Raw genomic sequence first — 20,252 nt, 5'->3', positions numbered from 1 at the left:
TACAATTGTCATTATAGAACGTAACTTTTGCGTTTGAAAAACCATCATCATCTCGACCCACTACCAAGCACCGGTCAAGCCCTTGACTGCAATCTCACCTGGTGGTAAGTGATGATGCTATCTAAGATGAAGCGGGCTAACATAGTTATCTTACGTTGAAAATTGAATATTCTAATTATTTGTTCATGAACACATTTTAATATTTTTTTTGTGATGTAACATGTTTAACACAAATTCACAGTTTTCGGATTTATTCCTTTACTTGTGTTATAAGACCTACCTAGGTACGTATCTAGGTCAACGGGAAGTACCCTATAGGTTTCTTGACAGACAGACAACGAAGTGATCTTATAAGGGTTCCATTTTTCCTTTTGAGGTACGGAAACCTAAAAATTAGAGGTATGTGCCTGGGATCGAACCCTCTACCTCCTGATATTTTAACCACTAGGCTATCACGGTTTGCTAGTGGGCGCCCACGGCCCACGGCCCACCTAGCGCTAATTATCTCAGTAGTGTGAAGACCGATGAGTGTATAACAAATCAAATTAACCGCAGACTGCAGCAAGGTTCACCCGCTTACGACGACAGGGGGTTATGTAACTGTCTACCGAAGGAGTACATACGCAACACTAGACCCCTTATATGCGTGACATTTATAACGTAAGTAACATAACCACGTGTTACCTATTTTTTTTTTTTTTTTTTTTTTTAACGTGGGGAAATCCTCATGGATACCACCGCGCTCGGGGAGGTGCAGAGGTTATGTCGGACTCTTGCCGACTAAAACCCCACGGTGCTCTGTCTCATCCGTTGTTGCTAGGCACAGGGACACGAGTGTATTCGACTGCAACCTAGCTAACGGCTAATTATACGACCTCCTGGCGCAGCGCTGTACTCTACTAAGTGTGAGGTCCCGTATATGATTCCCGACTGGGTCAATTCCATCATCAACCCGTCACTCCAGTACTGAGCTCGGATCTCCTCTCAATTTTTTTTTTTTTTTTTTAAAGAATATTTGTTTGTTTGTTTAATATTCTTTATTGTACACCAAAAAATAAAAAAATAAAAAGACACAAAAAGAAACATGTAAAAGAAGAACATACAATCAGCGGCCTTATCGCTGTGAAGCGATCTCTACCAGGCAACTAGGTTGAAGAGGATTTAAGGGCTAGTGAAAACTGGGTTTAAGGTGTACGTAAGTTGTTAGGGAACATAAAGATAATAATTATAATATAAGTAATATGTATATTAATAGGCACAGAAATGCCTTAATAATAATATATAGATAAAGATATACACAGGTACATATATAATACATAATATATATACATATATTAATATATAATATAGTGATAGATGAATAATAAATATACAACAATAATAATTATTATGAGTAATATTGATGTAATATAGTAATATTGATGATATTAGCCATGTTAAATGACTAATATTCCTCTTTCCCCTCCAATTAAGCGTCAGGCTTGTGCTAGGAGTAGGTACGACAATTAAGTGCAACGGGCGGGGTTTGAACCGTCGACCTTTCGGTTTTCAGTCCACTCCTATACTGGTTGAGCTATTGAGGCTTGCTTGTTGTATTTTATTTATTTTATATCTTATTAGAACGGCAGTGCCACTTACACTAACTAGATGATTAATAATAAATTTAAATACAAATACAAGAAAAAAGACATAAAATACAAAACGATAAAAGATTAAAGGATTTTGAATATGTACGCTGAGAACATTGAATGACATATTCATGTAATGCTCTCAGCGTACTTCAGTAACTCCCGAACCAGTATTATAGACCCATCATTAAATGGGTCCCATTGAGCATTATTGTCCAAAAGCGCGTTGAACGATGCTAATGAACGGGGTATAGGTGACATAGATCTAGCAACAGTGCGATGATGTGGGACCACGAAAAGTATATTTTTTCGTGAACGAAGATTACTATTGGATTCAGGGACACGTATGCGACACAGTTGGTCATGAAGTTCTGGAGCATTAACATCTCCTCGCAAAAGACACATAATTTTGAGTTGATCGCAAATGCGTCTGACCTCCAGGGAGTTGAAACCTAAGCAACCTAACAGAAATTTGGTTGGATATAAGAATATGAGAAGGGTTTGGTCATAGTCCACCACGCTGTAAGACTGGCGATCAAATCAATTAACTACAGACTGCAGCAAGATTCACCCGCTTACGACAAAAGGGGGCTATGCAACTGTGTAGAGGTCTAAGTTCCGCAAATTGCTATTGCGCTGGAACCATGTCTCATTAACATCGAAATGAAGTCATTTTGACGTCAGCCGAAATAAAAATATACCATCAGCTCGAAACTTCCGTCTAGTGCTGATGATATCGACTTGATAAATCCTTTTTGCAGTTTACCGAGTACGCGATAGGTTGAGATGGCATTCGGGGTATGAGGCGGGGGGACGTCACCCGCGTTATCCCGCACAGGGTTAGCGCGGAGACGGTGAGGGTGTGCGGGGCATTCCCTCACCGATTGCCATCCCAACCAGTCGCTGACTATAGGTCTGATTGAAAGGGTTCGTGACGTAGGCACCAAAACCTAAAAATCGATAGTGGGTTAAACGCTCATATATTATTCAGTTATATGTCTTTCAAGGTCTCATACCTACAATAGGCGTACATGGCAAGAAATGTATTGCCTCCTACAAAAGTCTTAAAGAAAGTAATACATCGGGTATTTGACAACTAGTCAAATCAGTAACTTTTTATCAAACGTCAAAACGCGCGCTTAGTATGCGAGATTCTATGGAATACCGGTGTGTGACGTCACAATCATTTGACGTGCTTTTTTTAGTTTAATCCGGCAAAGCCGTGCCGCCAAGCGATTTAGCGTTCCGGTACGATGCCATGTAGAAACCAAAGGGGTATGGGTTTAATAAAAACTGCCATACCCCTTCCAGGTTAGCCCGCTATCATCTTAGACTGCATCATCACTTACCATCAGGTGAGATTGCAGTCAAGGGCTAACTTGTATCTGAATAAAAATAAAACAAAAAAATCGATAATTAAAAATGGTTATTACACTTTAAACCAACAAAACTGAAGACAGATATAAAACCTACGAGCAGACATAAAAATAAAATTTGTTTACCAGCTCAAAGATTGGCTTTATATACCAAGAATGTGTACTGTACGGCAATACGTATTTATAACCATTTACCGTCGCACAGCTATGGAATGAACCTCAGATCTTTTAGAAGTTATTTATTTAATTTTCTACTAAATAAAACTTATTATAGTGTTAATGACTTTTTTAATGACAAATTTTAAATAATGCATGAATATAAATAGACATTTGAATTATTAAAAACATTTACATGATGAGTATGAGTACACGATGACATTGCAATATTAATGAAATTAGATAATTTAGAAATAATTTTGCACGCCATGTTTGGCAGGATATGTAACTGATTACCTAACTTTTAAGACCCCATGTAAATAATATACATGTACCTACCATATCTGAGCAAAATAAATAAATGATTATGATTATGATTATGATTATAAGGACCTGGATTTTACGTATTTTGGAAGACCCTCTATTAAATAATCACTGAGAAATAATTTATTTTTGATGTAGTCAAATACCCAATTGCTTTTAAACGTAGGTGCATCATTATCATCAACTCATCGCTCGGCTCACTACTGAGCCCGGCGGGGTGATTACGTATCTCGCGACAGGCTTGCAACAGGCGTCAATCTCGCGTTCATTGCTGTCAAACGTCACACGTAACAGCGGCTAGAGAGACAGCAATAGCCACAAAGCAAAATAAGAAGAAGAGAGACAGCAAATGAACTATCGCATTGCTACTGCTGTCGCGTTGCTGTCGCTACTGCAACGTTTTACGCAATCACCCCGCGGGTCTCCTCTCAGAATGAGAAGGGTTTGGCCATAGTCCACCATGCTTGCCAAGTGCGGATTGGCAGACTTCACACGCTTTTGAGAACATTATGGAGAACTCTCAGCCATGCAAATCTATGTAAATAAATAAATGAAATGAAATGCAGGTTTCGTTAATTTTTTCCTTCACTTAATTGCTTATAGTCCGAAAAGTAAGAGGTGCGTGCCCGGGATCGAACCCCTGACCTTCAGCATAGAAGGCCGACGTCTCAACTACAGCGTTTATCGAAGCCTAAGGTGATAAAATGTAGCTAAATAACTAACATAGTTAAGTGCGGAAGGAAATGACATTGTAGATGTCATCATGGTCAACTTCCCTGCAATGACCTTTGTATTGTAACTAGCAACTCTTTACACAGTTTAGCAACCAGCCAGTGGGGTAACGAATGTGGCGAACGCGAAACGAGTACCTGTCACTACCAGTGGCGTGCAGCTCATAGAGGCATAAACGCACTGCTTACCTATAATTTTAGTATAATATTAGATATAATATATTAAGTCCTTAGTTTTTAAAAAACTTGTAACTGCCTTCTGCAATACAGGGTTTTCCTAGTGCAGAGGGCAGAAAACTTGTTTCTCGTGTCTAAATTCTAAATTCTAAATTCTAAATTCAAAATAAATTATTCTTATTCTTATTCTTACCCTCATTGTAATAAATAAATCATTGGCCCCGATTCTCTAGTCTCTCTCTAAACTAAATTTAGAGTATCTGCATCCTTTTCTTTTTACTAATGCTAAAAAAGGAACGGAACATACTTTCACATTTAAAGACAAATTTAAACAGTAGGTTGGCGAGTGCGTGCTAAAATCACGGGTTTTACCATCTAAAAATTAAATTTAGAAATGTCAAACTGCTTCTGTCCTTTTCATATTACAATAGTAAGAAGAGGGTGCGAATACTCTAAAATTAGGTTGTGCTTAGAATCGGTGCCAATGCTTATTTTTAATTTTAACCTGCCGTAAAATAAGTTCATACCTAAATTGCATACCCTGGCTTGAACTCCTGTGCACGCCACTGGTCACTACCCATATTGCAAATGCGAAAGTGTGTTTGTTTGTTGGTTTATTGGTTCGTTGATTTGTTGGTTTGTATTTAATTACGCTGCAACCGAGCAATGCAACGGATCAACGTTATTTTTTGCATGGATATAGTTGAAGCAGATTTTTGAATCTGCTTCTTTTTGGACGCCCCAGAATCATCAACGCCAGCGTGGTCGGCCGAGGCGACGTTGGCGTGATGAATTAGATAAATTTACAGTTACGTGGCCTGAAGAGGCACGAAATAGAAAATTGTGGAAGGATCGGAGGGAGGCTTTTGCCCAGACGTGGGACAGCACAGGCTGATTTAGATTAGATTTAGATATAGTTGAAGACCTGGAGAGTGACATAGGCTACTTTTTATACCGGAAAATAAAATAAAAGAGTTCCCGCAGGATTTAAAAAACTAAATGCCACGATGAAGTCGCGGGCATCAGCTAGTATTCGATATTCCACTAAAATCAAATAAAATAAAAGTAAAGTAGGTTTAAAACTGTAGGTTTCTTGACAGACAGACAGACAACAAAGTGATCCTATAAGGGTTCCGTTTTTCCTTTTGAGGTACGGAACCCTAAAAAATAATAATTAAGGTACATACAATACGCGGCCGAAAGTAATGTACACCAGCCTTTAGATTGACATTTCGGCTTTGTAGAGCGTCATCTCTGTCACTCATACCTATATGACGTTTTGTCGGTCTCCACAACAGAGACAGTGCTCTTCAAATTTGCTATCTCCTTTTTAAGGTTGATGTGCATCACTTTCGGCTGCTCTGTACATACATATTATGTATATGATGACAACAGTACAGAATTGATCAATATAAATTAATTATGAGCTGTTATCATGTGACTTACAAAACAGCTATCATTCAATCATCATTAAATTTTGTTTCAAAAATGCTGAACTTTTCAATAGTAATGTATGTAGATAAATATAGAAGTAAATATCAATAATTTTTGCTTATCAATAACCAGAAATGATAGCACGATGACTCAATACCTAAGTAACATTTTGATTTTTTTGATTTGCATTATTAATACTCTTATTTAACTCCCTTAGTGATCGATCAGGCACTCATCCGATCCGAATCTGTGGAAATACGAATATAAAAAATATCTACGACATATGTCATAAGCTACCATACAGAACAAAAAGGAACATATTTGGCATTCAGATCAGATGAGTGCATAAGCCCTCGGCAACCTGGGCAGTCTACTCGGCTTCTGGAGCGAGCTTGGATGGCTGGAGTGAAGACTTCGGCGGGGAGGGGCGATGCACGCACAACAGACGGAAACGTTTAAGTGCGGAAACCAGCCCAGAATGAAGAAGAACGGCCGAAAGGGTTATTCTTTCTTAGTAAATTTCAAACCCCTATTTACCCTCTTAGGGGTTGTATTTTCAAAAATCCTTTCTTAGATGCTTACGTCATAATAGCTATCTGTATGCCAAATTTTAGCCCGGTCCAGTAGTTTGAGCTGTGCGTTGATAGATCAGTCAGTCAGCTTATCCTTTTTTATATTTAGACAAAGGGTCATTTATCTATTCCACTAATATTTAAAAAAATGTAACGCTTCTAGTGATAAGGCAGCCCTTTGTTTTTAAGTATATCCTGTATTTTTTTATTTTGTCATAGTATTAAGCAATAAAGATGTTTAAATTTAATTAAAAATTAGTAAGTTTGGATGTAAGGGGTAATCTCTGGAACGAATGCTCCGATTCTGAAAATTCTTTCACTGATAGATTAACTCTGAGTGCTGTAGCCTATAAGTTAAGTGAATAATTTAGTACATTATAAACTTTCAATTAAATATTTTAAGAAACATCACATGACCTGATTGTAATACCTGTATTGTCGCATTATTGTCGCTAACCTTTAGTGTATTAGTAACTAAAATCAATTACAATATACTCACTCAAGAATTGAAGTTACTGATATGATATACATAGAGACACACTAATATTTTCTTGAAAACCAAACTTTTTTTGTCATGACTGAACATTGGCTATCTAAATCATTGCACTTATCAAATTGTTGATAAACTTTTATCATATCATCTACTATAACATGAACACAAAGATTCTTTACCTTGTACACAAGTGACGTCACAAACACACATCCAAGTTGCAAATACACAAACAAATAGACACCACAAATAGCTGATCACGGCCTAAATTTAATTTCCTTCACAAGTTTACAGCTACGTCAGGCGACGTGTTTTTATCATCTAACATCTTTCGTTAGCACACAGTTCCGTCGCAGCGACTCGTCCCGAGGTGAAGGCTTGCCGAATAGCGCGTGAAACCGTGTCGCGGTCGAAGCACTCATTAAAAACAACTGAGTATTACAAAACTTACCAAATATGAGTAGCGGTCCTTAAAAAATAAATTCCCTCTTTCAGACTTATCGACGTAAACAAATACCACACATTATTAATGTCACGTTTCACAACACGTTGAAACTGGTTTTACTGTTAATTTTGGAAGAAATTTTATCTAAACAAAATTAACGAAACACTTTTTGAGGATTTGGACAAAAATCGCCTCATTCCATTCATGACAAATCAACATGTCCTCCAACTCTATATCCGGTCAAATAACATTTAAAATATTTAAAAAAGTTTTGTCTTAGAATTAATAGAGAAAAAGTATTGCGAAAATTTATTAAACTAATTAATTATCCAAAGAAAGTAGATTATAACTATAAATTAAAGATCAAAAATATGCTATTTTTCTATTGTTTTTCTTATTTTTAACTAACAAACTTTCACTTCCTTTTTTGTATTTTTACTTTTTTCTTGTTTATCTGTGAAATTTTGACAGTTCACAGATTCAAAAATATATTCAATGCTACAGATTATAGAGAGTTAGTGTAACCTTGGATAAATAATACCATAATACATACCCTTTAACCATAAATAAGTCGTGTGTTACTCTGTGGATTTTGACAGTAAATTACTTTTGACCGGTGCTTTTGACAGATGTCAAAATTTAAAGTGAGCGGCGAGCGCGGTTAAAAATATTATTTATTGAAAGTTTTTGTTTTGTTAATCAGATTTCAATTCCAAGAGTTATTAATTTCTTAATTATAAACCATGGACGACGTGCAGCTGGTTAAACGTGTGAAAACATTTGTATGTTAAGTTCTTAATAAACTTTGTTAAGGTTATGTTTGTCTATTTCGTTAACACTTATAACTATTTCAGGTATTACCGGACAAATGTTTCGACAAACGTACCGCCTGTGCGTGGCGACGTGGGAACAAGTTCTCTATTTACCCACGCTCGCAAGCAGTTAATGCAGCAACCCCAGAATCGGCGAGCAAAACCGACGACAAAATACTACTATTACGTCAAGAAGTTATACTATTTACCCCAGTTTTACGCAAACTAGTCAACGAAGCGAATGGGACCTTTTTATCTTTACAAAAAGTGGCTGAAACATCCAAAAATTCGGATAATCAAGTTGAATTTTTGAAACTGTCCCGTCAATACCGATCTATTATTCGAGTGTGCATGGAAGGCCTCCAAGAAGCCGGGGAGAAAGAAAACGATGGAGTCGCAAGAAACACACTACACTCCTACTTAACTATAATTTACTCAATTGAATGTATTTGGCACCTGTGTGAGATTTTGTTCATAAACGTAATCCCAGGAGACGTTGTGTTACCATTTTTGCTAGAATGGACAAGTTTCCACTTTCCTTGTCATGAGCAAGCAGCCACACAGCTTCTGGACTCATGTGAGATAGGTACGGTAACAAAACTATTATTCGTATCTTCTTGAATCAAAAGTATAGTCTATGTCCTTCCCCGAGATGTAAGCTAACTCTGTACCAAATTTTATCAAAATCAATCAGACAGTCAATTTTTAATGACAAAAAAGTAGATTTCGTCGATTTTCTTTCATATATTTAAACTAGGTAATCACTGCTTACATGAATCGGTAAATGATATTCCTTCAGGTTCGGAGGAGCACCCAGACTACTGGGACACAGTGGTAGGCATGGTGGTCCAGGGCAGGGTGGATGTTGCCCGCTGCCTCCTGAAGTTGCATTCTGCGATAGCCACCAATGAATTCAAACTGGTTGATAACTCGTTGAGGACTATGCCTGCTTATAGTGTAAGTATGATTATTTAATACTAGCCACCCACCCCGGCTTCGCTTATTACAATTTTCATAGGGATCTCTAATATTTTTTTTTCTCTAATAGGCTACTTGACAATTTTTTTAAGTTGGTCTTAAATGGTTAATATTTGTCCTATTATATCAAAAAAATTAACACTATATTTTTTTGCGCCCTAAAAACCGTAAAACTTTAATTTAAAAAAATATTTTTCTTAGACAGGTGAAAACACTGTCGGCCATGTTTGGCCGATAGATTATCTGTGCTCTGACGTCATGCATTTGTAAACAACAGTATAACCACAGTACTGTTGTTTACAAATGCATGACGTCAGAGCACAGATAATCTATCGGCCAAACATGGCCGACAGTGTTTTCACCTGTCTAAGAAAAATATTTTTTTAAATTAAAGTTTTACGGTTTTTAGGGCGCAAAAAAATATAGTGTTAATTTTTTTGATATAATAGGACAAATATTAACCATTTAAGACCAACTTAAAAAAATTGTCAAGTAGCCTATTAATTTCCTGAGTGACAGGTATTAACCTGTCACTCAGGAATAATGTAGCTTTCTAGTGGTGAAAGAATTTTCAAAATCGGTGGTTCCAGAGATTCACCCTACAAACAAACTTACAAACTTTACCTCTTTTTAATATTATTATATTACAGTGGAAACTCGATTAACCAGACTAATTGTTGTCCTTAGGGATTCAGATAGAAAAGCGGGTTTTGTGCATATTATGTAGTTCACTATAATAGTATTTTCAATTTTCAAAGTAAGATAACTATAGAAAGTGGGATATCACATGCAAGGGCTTTGCCTGTACATTCTAAAACAGATTTTTATTTATTTTTATGCATAACAGTTTGTAATTTATCGTACAAAATGGCGGAAAAAACACCCGAGTATGGAACCCTCGCTGCGCGAGTCTGACTAGCACTTGGCCGAACAATTTTCGGTTGGTAGTCCGGATAATCGCAAATCCGTATAACTGAGGGCCGGATAATCGAGTTTCTACTGCATAATATTATTTAACACTAGATAAAGCCAGCAACGTAATTTGTGTTGATTTAAGTTTATAACAACAACATAATATAAACAAGAGTGAATAGGCACCTTCTAGGCAAAAGCATCCCATCTTAGGCCACATCATCACTTCTCATCAGGTGTGATTGTGGTCATCGTGCACCTATAATAAATAATTTAAAAAAAAATCCTTTTGACATAAGAATGTCCATCCCTGAGATGTAATCTAACTCCGTACCAAATTTCATCAAAATTAGACTGTTGGGCTGTGAAAGGCTTTGTGAAAGGGATTGGCAGACTTCACACACCTTTGAGAACATGAAGAACTCTCAGGCATGCAGGTTTCCTCACAATGTTTTCTTTCATAGTTAAAAAGTGCAAGTGATATTTTAATTACTTAAAGTTACTAGCTTAATCACGGCTCACATAATAGCATTGCTGTCATCTTGTAGGTATATGGTGGAATATCCACGGGGGAGTTCACCATATCCTGGAAGCACTGGCAGGCGGAGTGCCGCTCCAAGCTCAGCAGCCGCGTGCTGACGCAGCATCCACAACTGGAGCTCATCATGAGGGTGAGAATATGCTATTAGTTGATGACAACAACTCTGTCCTGCGTGGATTTAGATTTAAAGAATCCTGTGCCATTATAAAAAAAAAAAACACAACTGCCCTGTCATATTAAAATCTTTTCAAAAAATTTATAACTAGTGTCACTTTAGATAATTTAAGGATTCTAAGGATACCATATTATATACGTCCCGCAAATTGATAATACGCGTGGCCGCCATTTTAGTGATGTCAGCACTAGACTGAAGTTTCGAGCTGATTCAAATTGCAGGACTTACATCGTAATCTGTTTAGGCATTGAGAAGTGGTGGAATAAAGAAACTCATACATACAATGCGACAAGGTTCTTTTGACGCGTGGCGAAAATCGGAACTAACGTTGCCGTCAAGTGTTCCCTTTGTTTTTGTTTTAAATAGTCTAAGACTATGCTCCAACAGCGCCCCCTTGTCAATGTCATTCAAGTGCCAAAAGAGCCTTGTCGCACTGTACATGAACCCCGAAAAAAACCCTGTCTTTTTAAACAGGTGTGTACAAAAAAAACAAATATGTTTATAATACGTTTTCTTAAAAATAAGAGTAGAAAAAAAAAGCAAAAAAGATTAGTTAGCAGAGCGTGGTTTCGATCCACGGACCTCTGGGTTATGGGCCCAGCACGCTTCCACTGCGCCACTCTGCTACGGGAGCGAGTCGCGAAAATAACGATCTGTTTGCTAATTGCAAGAAACATATTACACTTCTTACGCGCTTTTAAGGGTTCCGTAGCCGAATTGCAAAAAACGGAACCCTTATAGATTCGTCATGTCTGTCCGTCCGTCCGTATGTCACAGCCACTTTTTTCCGAAACTATAAAGAAAAAAATATATATATTGGAATTGAATATATAATGAATATAATATATTCAATACTTAGAATTGAAACTCAAAAATTTTTTTTCATCAAACCCATACGTGGGTAGGTAGGGTAGGATAGGTTTTCAAAAATGATGTTGAAGTTTCTAATATCGTTTTTTTTCTAAACTGAATTGTTTGCGCAAGAGAATGATAAAACTAAAAAAAATATATGATGTACATTACCATGCAAACTTCCACCGAAAATTGGTTTGAACTAGATCTAGTAAGTAGTTTTTGATTTATCGTGCAAAATGTCGATAAAATACGATTGTAGTACGGAACCCTCAGTGCGCGAGTCTGATTCGCACTTGGCCGGTTTTTAGTTAATCCGGTGTGGGTGAGCGCGGGGGCGCTGTGCGGTGCGTCCCCCCGCCTCATACCCCGGTTGCCGTCTCGACCTGTCGCGATTCAGCGAATATTTTCGCTGACATTTTCTTTTATAATTTTTTATTTTTCATCTAATAGTTTTTTTTTAAATTTATAGACTAGCGCTTGGCTGCTATCAGACCTGGTGGCAAGTGATGATGCAGCCTAAGATGGAGCGCGCTTGCCTAGAAGATGGCTATTCACTCTTGACTTGTTTTTCAATGTTTTTCACATCATTCATTCATTCATTCACAGTTAGTTGATTTCATTTACAGCTAATAACGGGTGAATATGCGGCCTTCGAATCGATATGTAGCAAGTATTCGTCATGGTTCGACGTGCTGGGGGGTTGGGTTCTGTACACCACCCCCTGGGCGAAGAAGTATGAGCTGGGCTCCGCAGTGGCCGCTTGCGCGGGGCTGTTCCCTGGCACCAGGTCGCCTCTAGATGCCATAGCGCGCGCCGCGCTAGAGGGGGATATGCATCAGGTAAGAAAGAAAGAAACAGCAGAACAGGTAAGAAAGTAGTTTCGATAACTTTTTTTTTAAAGAATATTAGCCAGGGTAATTGGTGACTAATATTCCCCTTTCCCCGCCAATTAAGCGTAAAGATTGTGCTAGGAGTGGGTACGACAATAGTGCAACGGGTGGGATTTGAACCGGCGACCTTTCGGTTTTTCAGTGAGGCTCTGAGTGCTGCTAAGTGCTAAGTGTCGCTACTAGATGGCATTAAAAGTCGCTTCTTGGACTTGCGCTATAAGATATTGCTACTTGCCAAACATGATTCTAGGTCAATGTGAAGTATTCTATAGGTTTTGATTCCCTTGAATTGACAGACACGACAGACAAACAGACAGACAACGAAGTGATCCTATAAATAAATAAATAAACGTTTATTTCAGACGTTTCCATCCATAGATTGTTAGTATGTTAGTTATAATTTTTCCTTAATTAGTAAGTTAGTATTAGGTTTTTTTTTTTTTTTTTTATTCAGATACAAGTTAGCCCTTGACTGCAATCTCACCTGGTGGTAAGTGATGATGCAGTCTAAGATGATAGCGGGCTAACCTGGAAGGGGTATGGCAATTTTTATTAAACCCATACCCCTTTGGTTTCTACACGGCATCGTACCGGAACGCTAAATCGCTTGGCGGCACGGCTTTGCCGGTAGGGTGGTAACTAGCCACGGCCGAAGCCTCCCACCAGACCAGACCAGAAATTTAGAAATTATAAAATTCCAAACCCCTGCCAGGAATCGAACCCGGGACCTCCCACTATTATGACCACAGGGCTCACCACTGCGTCAGGGAGGTACAGTTAATTTTATTATACTGACCCAATGGGTACCTCGGCTACCTCCACACAGTGGTGTAGTAGGGGGCAGTCGGGCCTGGCCGCAATTACCTTTAGGATGCCGTTGTCGCTGATACGTAAACGCTGCAGAAGAGGTGCCGCTTTTTTACGCATTATGGCAAAAAGACGTTTGTATGAGCGTCTGTAAACATTTTAGATGCGCTACAGCGCGCCACGGCTATAAAGGGCAAAGGCCCCTCTTTTCTTTTAGGTTAGGTTTAAAGACGTTTATTCTCATAAAGACAAAGTCACTTACATGAGAACTTAATTCTAAGAATAAAGTTTACAAATATTCGCCATTTAGGTACTCATTCAATGCATTTGTCGAAGTGTTTCGCATTACTCATAATGTGAGCCTTAACTTAATTTTGAGGTATGGAACCTTACCTCAAAAGGAAAATCTTGTGTTTATATTTGTAGGGGGCCATCCATAAATTACGTGAGGTGTTTTTTTGAATTTTCTGTCCCTCCCTCCCCCCCCCCCCCCCCCTGGTGAGATGTCGTGATTTTTTTTTCAAAATGTGGGTTTCTTACGGAAACGCGTTGGATTGTTATTGTAAAAAGAAAAAAAAATTGCTTCGTGCTTTTATTTACGACTAGTTAAGACTTAAGACTAGGAATCAATATTATAAGAGTAATAAAAATTTTACAATAGCAAAAATTTAACAACTTAAATCATAACAACTGTGATAATAATCTTATTACGATAACGCTTAAGATTAAATCTTAAGCATGTACAATCTGGATTAAATGGACCAAAATAGTATATATTTTTTTGTTTCAATCAGAAAAAAAATTGCGTGATATTTGCCGAGACCCCCCCCCCCCCCCCCTCTCTCTCCAACGTAAGATTAGATGAGATTTGACTCGACCCCCTCCCCCCATTAAACATCTCACGTAATTTATGGACGCCCCCCAGTTGTTGCACGAAATCCAGCAAGTCTCCGACAACGGTTGGCTGGCGACGCACCTCACCGACATGCTCTACCGTTGCGGCAAACTGCATATTTTGGACAAACACCAGAACGAGTGAGTTGCTGATTATAATATAACTAGCTTATGCTCGCGACTTCGTCCGCGTAGACTGCACAAATTTCAAAACTCTGTTTTACCAATTTAGGGATTGAATTTTCTAAAATTCTTTCTTAGCGGATGTGTACGTCATTATAGCTATCTGCATGCCAAATTTCAATCCGATCCGTCCAGTAGTTTGAGCTGTGCGTTGATACATCAGTCAATCAGTCAGTCAGTCACCTTCTCCTTTTATATATTTTATTTGTAAAATTGTGGGTACATAACTGGGTGGTAATTGTAGGTGGTTTGTTTTTACAAGCTAAGAAACCATTACAAACATACTTTAAAAACTCTAAAAGGCTTTTTTTTTTTTTAATCTGTTATTTTGTAAGGGGCTTTTACAGATAATCTATATGCCAGCCCCATCGTTACAAACTAAATTAATATCAAACTACATAATTAAACCTAAAACTATATCAATTTGAGAGAATCACTAACAAATTTATACACTTTCATTGTCGAAATGCTCGAAGGTTTGTTCAAAATACAGTTAAAAACCTAACTAGTATATGAAAACCTCGATGGGAGCTTCGTATTCGTGCCTTTTGGTGTGGAGACCTTGGGGCCGTGAGGCCCGGGGGCTCGAGCTCTTTTTGAAGAAATTGCGAAAAGAGTTATCAAGTCAACCGGGGACCCGAGAGCTGGCAGCTACCTTGGTCAAAGAATTAGTTTAGCCATCCAAAGGGGTAATGCTGCCAGCATCTTGGGTACAATGCCTCGCTGCGGTGGTCTCGATGAGGTTTTAGATTTAATTTAATTTATTTTAGTTTTAATTTAATGTTGTTTTTTTTAGATTTAAGTTTGTTAAAAATACCAATATTCATACAATTTAAATTTAGTCCACACGTTAGTGTTTCTCTCAAATTATGATTACGAACACATGCCAATAGTAAATGCGAGACATCTTCTACCTTACCACATACTTCGCAATTGGGCGAATCCCTTTTCCTCATTAAGTGTTTAAACTTGCCTAATGGCATGTGTCCGTATCTAAGTCTAAATGCTATAACTAACTTATTTCTATTAATTTTACTATTTACAAACCAAGGTATACGAGGAGGCTCTTATTGAATTGTTCTATACCATATCCCTTTATCGAGTGATCTCTCATTAAAATATTCATTCCAAATATTAAAACAAATAGTTTTGAATTTTGAAAACACTTCGGTATAGTGAGGTTTTATGTTATAATTTCTAAAAGGCTTCAAAAATAATATAATTCGAATGTACAGGGTGTAACCAGAACGCTAGCAAAAACTTAGCGTTATTGCTATTCTACCTAAACATAATCCTATACCAATAACAAACTTGCCTCATTTTGTAGTTTTAGTAATTTAGTATCTTTCAAACTCGCAATGTATGGTGCGCAAAACTCAGGTCAATGCCTCGCCTACGACGTGGCATTGACTCTGAGTGGCCTACTTACGCAACGTTCGTTGACCTGTAGCGTCAGTCAGATGTTATATTTGCAACTAGCTGCCCCGGCAAACTTCGTACCGCCTAACAGTCGATTCTCATTTTTCTCTCCGTAAGAACCATCCTCGTACTTCAAGGAATATTATAAAAAAGAATTAGCGAAATCGGTTCAGCTGTTCTCGAGATTTGCGACGAGCAACACATTTAGTGATTCATTTTTATATTTGCAATGTATCGTGAACTTTTACAAAATATAGGATTTTTTATATTTTTTTCGCGGTTTTTTGTGGTATCATATCAGTAATCATCAGTACCTTCACTAGAGTAGATATATATGTGTTTTTTCAGCGTCACAAGTCGCGTAAGAGACAGTCTAATCCTGGAATATGGCTCGTTACTGCTGGAACACAAATCCTTCTGGTCCGTCGGTCTGTCGTACCTCGCCTCGTGCCCTCCCGAGGGACTGAAGAGAGCAGAACTGCTGCTGGAAAGGATGCCAATAGACTCTGAGGCCAAGGCCATGCGCGTTATAGCCGAGGCCAAGAAATATGGTCTGCTTGGAGTTGGTGAGTTTATTCAGTTAATTTTGTGTAAATTAATTAACTTCCCAAAATTATGATAGATGGCGCTGTTTATTTTAATCTCACGCTCTTGTCATTTTTTTTTTTGGGCGGAATCTTCTTATATATATATAAAAGGAAAAGGTGACTGACTGACTGAATGACTGAATGACTGAATGACTGAATGACTGACTGACTGACTGACTGACTGACTGACTGACTGACTGACTGACTGACTGACTGACTGACTGATCTATCAACGCACAGCTCAAACTACTGGACGGATCGGGCTGAAATTTGGCGTGCAGATAGCTATTATGAACTAGGCATCCGCTAAGAAAGGATTTTTGAAAATTCAACTCCTAAGGGGGTGAAATAGGGTTTTGAAATTTTGTAGTCCACGCGGACGAAGTCGCGAGCATAAGCTAGTTATACATATATATGGTTTATTGAAGTGAATGTTTTTTTTTTCAATGTTTTTGTGTTCATAATCTGAGTATTGGTTGTCCTCAGCGCAGTCGGTGTGTTCGTGCGTGAGCGCGCGCGCGTTGTCGCGCGGCCGCGCGGGCGCAGCGCTGGCGTGGGGAGCGCGCGCGCGCAGCGGGCCGCTGTGCGCGCGCGCCGCGCACCACGCGCTGCGGGCCTACTGCGCCGGGCAGCCGCTGCCCGCTGCTGATCTGCTGCTCACCGCGGGCGCCACGCTGTTCATTGATAACACGCTGCTGCTGCTCGGTAACAATAAAAGACGCCCCAAGCACGTCCTTAACGATCCCGACGATCATATCATGACCGATAATGCTCCCTATCTCGTAGGGCTACACAAGTCAACCTTACAACGCCTTCGCCGGCGAAGACGAGGTCCCCGATTTCTAACGTCACCCGGACGTGGACTCCACGGCCACGGCCTCGGGGGCGTACGGACTAACCAGTAGTCCAACAACTCCACCCATCCCAACGTCATCCTAAGCCGTGGTCCGAGCCTCACAGGAGGCGCCCTTAGGAGGACGTTGCCCCCCGACCTCACAAATCATTTCTTCGAGCCCTAGGGCACACCCCCAGGCGGAGCTTCGCGCTCGCCACTCTCCCCGGTGACGCTGTAGCGGCCAGTAGGGGCTACGCAGCATAGTCAATCCGAAACAACACACACACAAAATCGGTAACAATTTCATCATCATCATCATTTATTTTATTTTTATTTATTAGGAACACACACAATACATTAATTTAACACAAACTACGACACTTATAGACAAACACAGGCTGATAAATGTATCTATAAAATGTGTACACAGCATTTGCAAAATATCTAGACAAATAAAAAGAACTTAACTAACTACTTAACTAAACAATTAATAATTAAGTTACTTAGGAGATGAACCCACCGTAAAATGATAAGAGCTTTTTTTTGAATGCAGTAGCTGAGTCATGAAATATATCGATGCCAGGTATCTTTTTTGATATTTCGTTAAATTTTGCACATATACGCATAATTGGGGCTTGATTTCCTAGATGAGATTTGGTGAAAGGTATATGGAAGATTTTTGGGGATATAAAACTGCGGGATATAAATCATCATCACCACACCGAACACTAAGGTACTGGGAATGGTCCACAAAGACAGAACTCATGTCCACTATCACGCGAAGGAAGCTCGCTTTCTTTGGAAAGATCATTCATACTTTCACAATTACTGTAACATTTAGAGCCTCAATAGCTCAACCCGTAAAGGAGTGGACTAACAACCGAAAGGTCGACGGTTCAAACCCCGCCCGTTGAAACTTGCACTATTGTCGTACCTACTCCTAGCACAAGCTTGACGCTTAGTTGGAGAGGAAAGGGGAATATTAGTCATTTAACATGGCTAATATACTTTATATATATATTTAAAAAAAAAACATCTGTTACAACCCACATTTGCAAATAAAGAATTTTGATTTGATTTGATTTGAAAACGTACCAAAATTTTAAAGTGCCGGCCGAAAAATATCAAGTCACTAGCTTAAGCCCGCGACTTCGTTCGCGTGGATTTACATTTTTCAAAATCCCGCGAGAACTCTTTCATTTTCCGGGATAAAAAGTATAATCTATCTCCATTCCAAATTTCATCCAAATCCGTTCAGCCGGTTTTGCGTGACTGAGTAACAAACATCCAAACATCCACACTTTCACATTTATAATATTAGTAGGATTATTTTAAAGATGATTAATTATTGTTTTTTTTTTAATTACAGGCAAATACTGCGATTTCCATAGACTATACAAGAACCGAGAATTCAAAAAGGCAGCAAAACTGCTCGTGTCTCTGATCACATCGAATATTGCGCCTGATTAGTAAGTATTCAGTATTCATATTATATATAACTAGCTTATGCTCGCGACTTCGTCCGCGTGGACTACACAAATTTCAAAACCCTGTTTTACCCATGTAGGGATTGAATTTTCAAAAATCCTTTCTTAGCGGATGTCTACGTCATAATAGCTATCTGCATGCCAAATTTCAGCCCAATCCGTCCAGTAGTTTGAGCTGTGCGTTGATAGATCAGTCAGTCAGTCAGTCAGTCATCTTTTCCTATATACTTAGACTAGATTATGCTCGCGAGTTCGTCCGCGTGGACTATAAAAATTTCAAACCCCTATTTCACCTCCTTAGGGGTTAAATTTTCAAAAATCCTTTTTAAGCGGATGCCTACGTCATAATAGCTATCTGCATGACTTTCATCCCGATCCATCCAGTAGTTTGAGCTGTGCGTTGATAGATCAGTCAGTCAGTCAATCCTTTTATATATTTAGAAAATAAACGTTTTCAAAAACATTAGAAATTGAATTAGAAAACAGTTTCATTTGTAATTGGTTGGTGACTCAAAATGGTCCACTGATATTTTTGTCTCTATCATTTGTATGGGATTACGTAACCGAGAAAGCGCTATACTAGCTTCTTTCCGCGGATACGGTATAGTTTGGAACTTTTTGGTGTTTTTAGTTTCTGGCCCACACTCCTGCTGGACACTCTGCCTCTGCTGGAGACGGAGGAGGCGGTGGTGTCGGCGGACGCCACGTGCGAGATCATGCTGTGCCTCGAGCTGAGGCAGGACTGCCTCGCGCGCGAGCGCGCCGAGCTGCTGCGCCTCGCGCTCGCCCGCAATCTTGCGCGCACCGCGCTGCGCGACGTGGCCGACGACTAGCGAACAGTGGCACCAATTCCATAGAGTATCTGCATCCTTTTCTTCTTAGCAATGCTAAAAAGGGACAGAACATAAACTTTACATTTAAAGACTCTAAATTTTTTTATTTTTTTATTTTTTATATTTTAGTACACAATACAAATTTAAACAGTAGGCTCGCGACTGCGCGCTAAAATCACGGGTTTTACCATCTAAAAATTAAATTTAAAACTGTCAAACTGCGTCTGTGATTTTCATATTACATTAGTAAGAAGAGTAATAATACTCTAAAATTAGGTTGTGCTCAGAATTAGTACCACTATTGGACCATATTACGTGTAGTTTCAACTTTCGTGACGCGTTGCGAATATTGTTTTTTTTATTAAAACTTCTTTTTTTTTTTTGTTCAGATACAAGTTAGCCCTTGACTGCAATCTCACCTGGTGGTAAGTGATGATGCAGTCTAAGATGATAGCGGGCTAACCTGGAAGCGGTATGGCAGTTTTTATTAAACCCATGCCCCTTTGGTTTCTACACGGCATCGTACCGGAACGCTAAATCGCTTGGCGGCACGGCTTTGCCCGTAGGGTGGTAACCAGCCACGGCCGAAGCCTCCCACCAGACGGGAGTGGGAGCAACTCAATTTTTCGTATCAATGGCCGCCAAACAGAGCAATTGTCTTATGACCGCCATCTTTTTTCGAGGTGTCAGTTAAGCCATACATAAGTAATT

At 38.9% G+C, this 20,252-nt stretch overlaps 2 protein-coding genes and 1 non-coding gene across 7 annotated transcripts in view; 1 reads left to right on the top strand and 2 right to left on the bottom strand.

Annotated features, from left to right (window-relative positions):
• The window catches only part of lqf (epsin homolog lqf), a 43,417-nt gene extending 35,840 nt beyond the window's left edge, over positions 1 to 7,577 (bottom strand). Inside the window, exon 1 of one of the 5 annotated variants that reach the window (XM_069502410.1) lies at positions 7,340 to 7,577. The gene's annotated coding sequence lies outside the window, so the exon portion shown is untranslated. Of the gene's footprint in view, positions 1 to 6,897; positions 7,042 to 7,070; positions 7,261 to 7,339 lie in introns of those variants that run through there. The other 4 variants (XM_069502406.1, XM_034974542.2, XM_069502408.1 and 1 more) reach the window with 4 other exon arrangements.
• Positions 7,578 to 7,976: 399 nt separating this feature from the next.
• Positions 7,977 to 19,909, top strand: Nup75 (nuclear pore complex protein Nup75). Its single transcript, XM_034974546.2, has 10 exons — positions 7,977 to 8,115; positions 8,188 to 8,731; positions 8,945 to 9,102; positions 10,584 to 10,706; positions 12,233 to 12,445; positions 14,229 to 14,338; positions 16,148 to 16,365; positions 16,873 to 17,091; positions 18,591 to 18,690; positions 19,340 to 19,909. Exons 1-10 carry the CDS (start codon positions 8,077 to 8,079, stop codon positions 19,539 to 19,541), a joined length of 1,926 nt encoding a protein of 641 aa, XP_034830437.1. The 5' UTR covers positions 7,977 to 8,076; the 3' UTR covers positions 19,542 to 19,909.
• On the bottom strand, positions 11,306 to 11,377 carry TRNAM-CAU (transfer RNA methionine (anticodon CAU)). The gene has a single exon. It is a non-coding gene; the product is annotated as a tRNA-Met (tRNA).
• Positions 19,910 to 20,252: the final 343 nt, after the last annotated feature.

This window comes from Maniola hyperantus, chromosome 13 (genome assembly GCF_902806685.2).
Source record: "Maniola hyperantus chromosome 13, iAphHyp1.2, whole genome shotgun sequence".
NCBI classification, from domain to species: domain Eukaryota; kingdom Metazoa; phylum Arthropoda; class Insecta; order Lepidoptera; family Nymphalidae; genus Maniola; species Maniola hyperantus.
The sequence above is the reverse complement of the archived record's forward strand: the minus strand, read 5'-3'. Positions and strand labels throughout refer to the sequence as shown.

Coding starts and splice junctions, on each gene's coding strand:
- Nup75 (XM_034974546.2), top strand. CDS start 8,077: ATGGACGACGTGCAGCTGGTTAAACGTGTGAAAACATTT. Junction 14,339..16,147: donor TTGGACAAACACCAGAACGA/GTGAGTTGCTGA, acceptor GTGTTTTTTCAG/CGTCACAAGTCGCGTAAGAG. Junction 17,092..18,590: donor TAACACGCTGCTGCTGCTCG/GTAACAATAAAA, acceptor TTTTAATTACAG/GCAAATACTGCGATTTCCAT.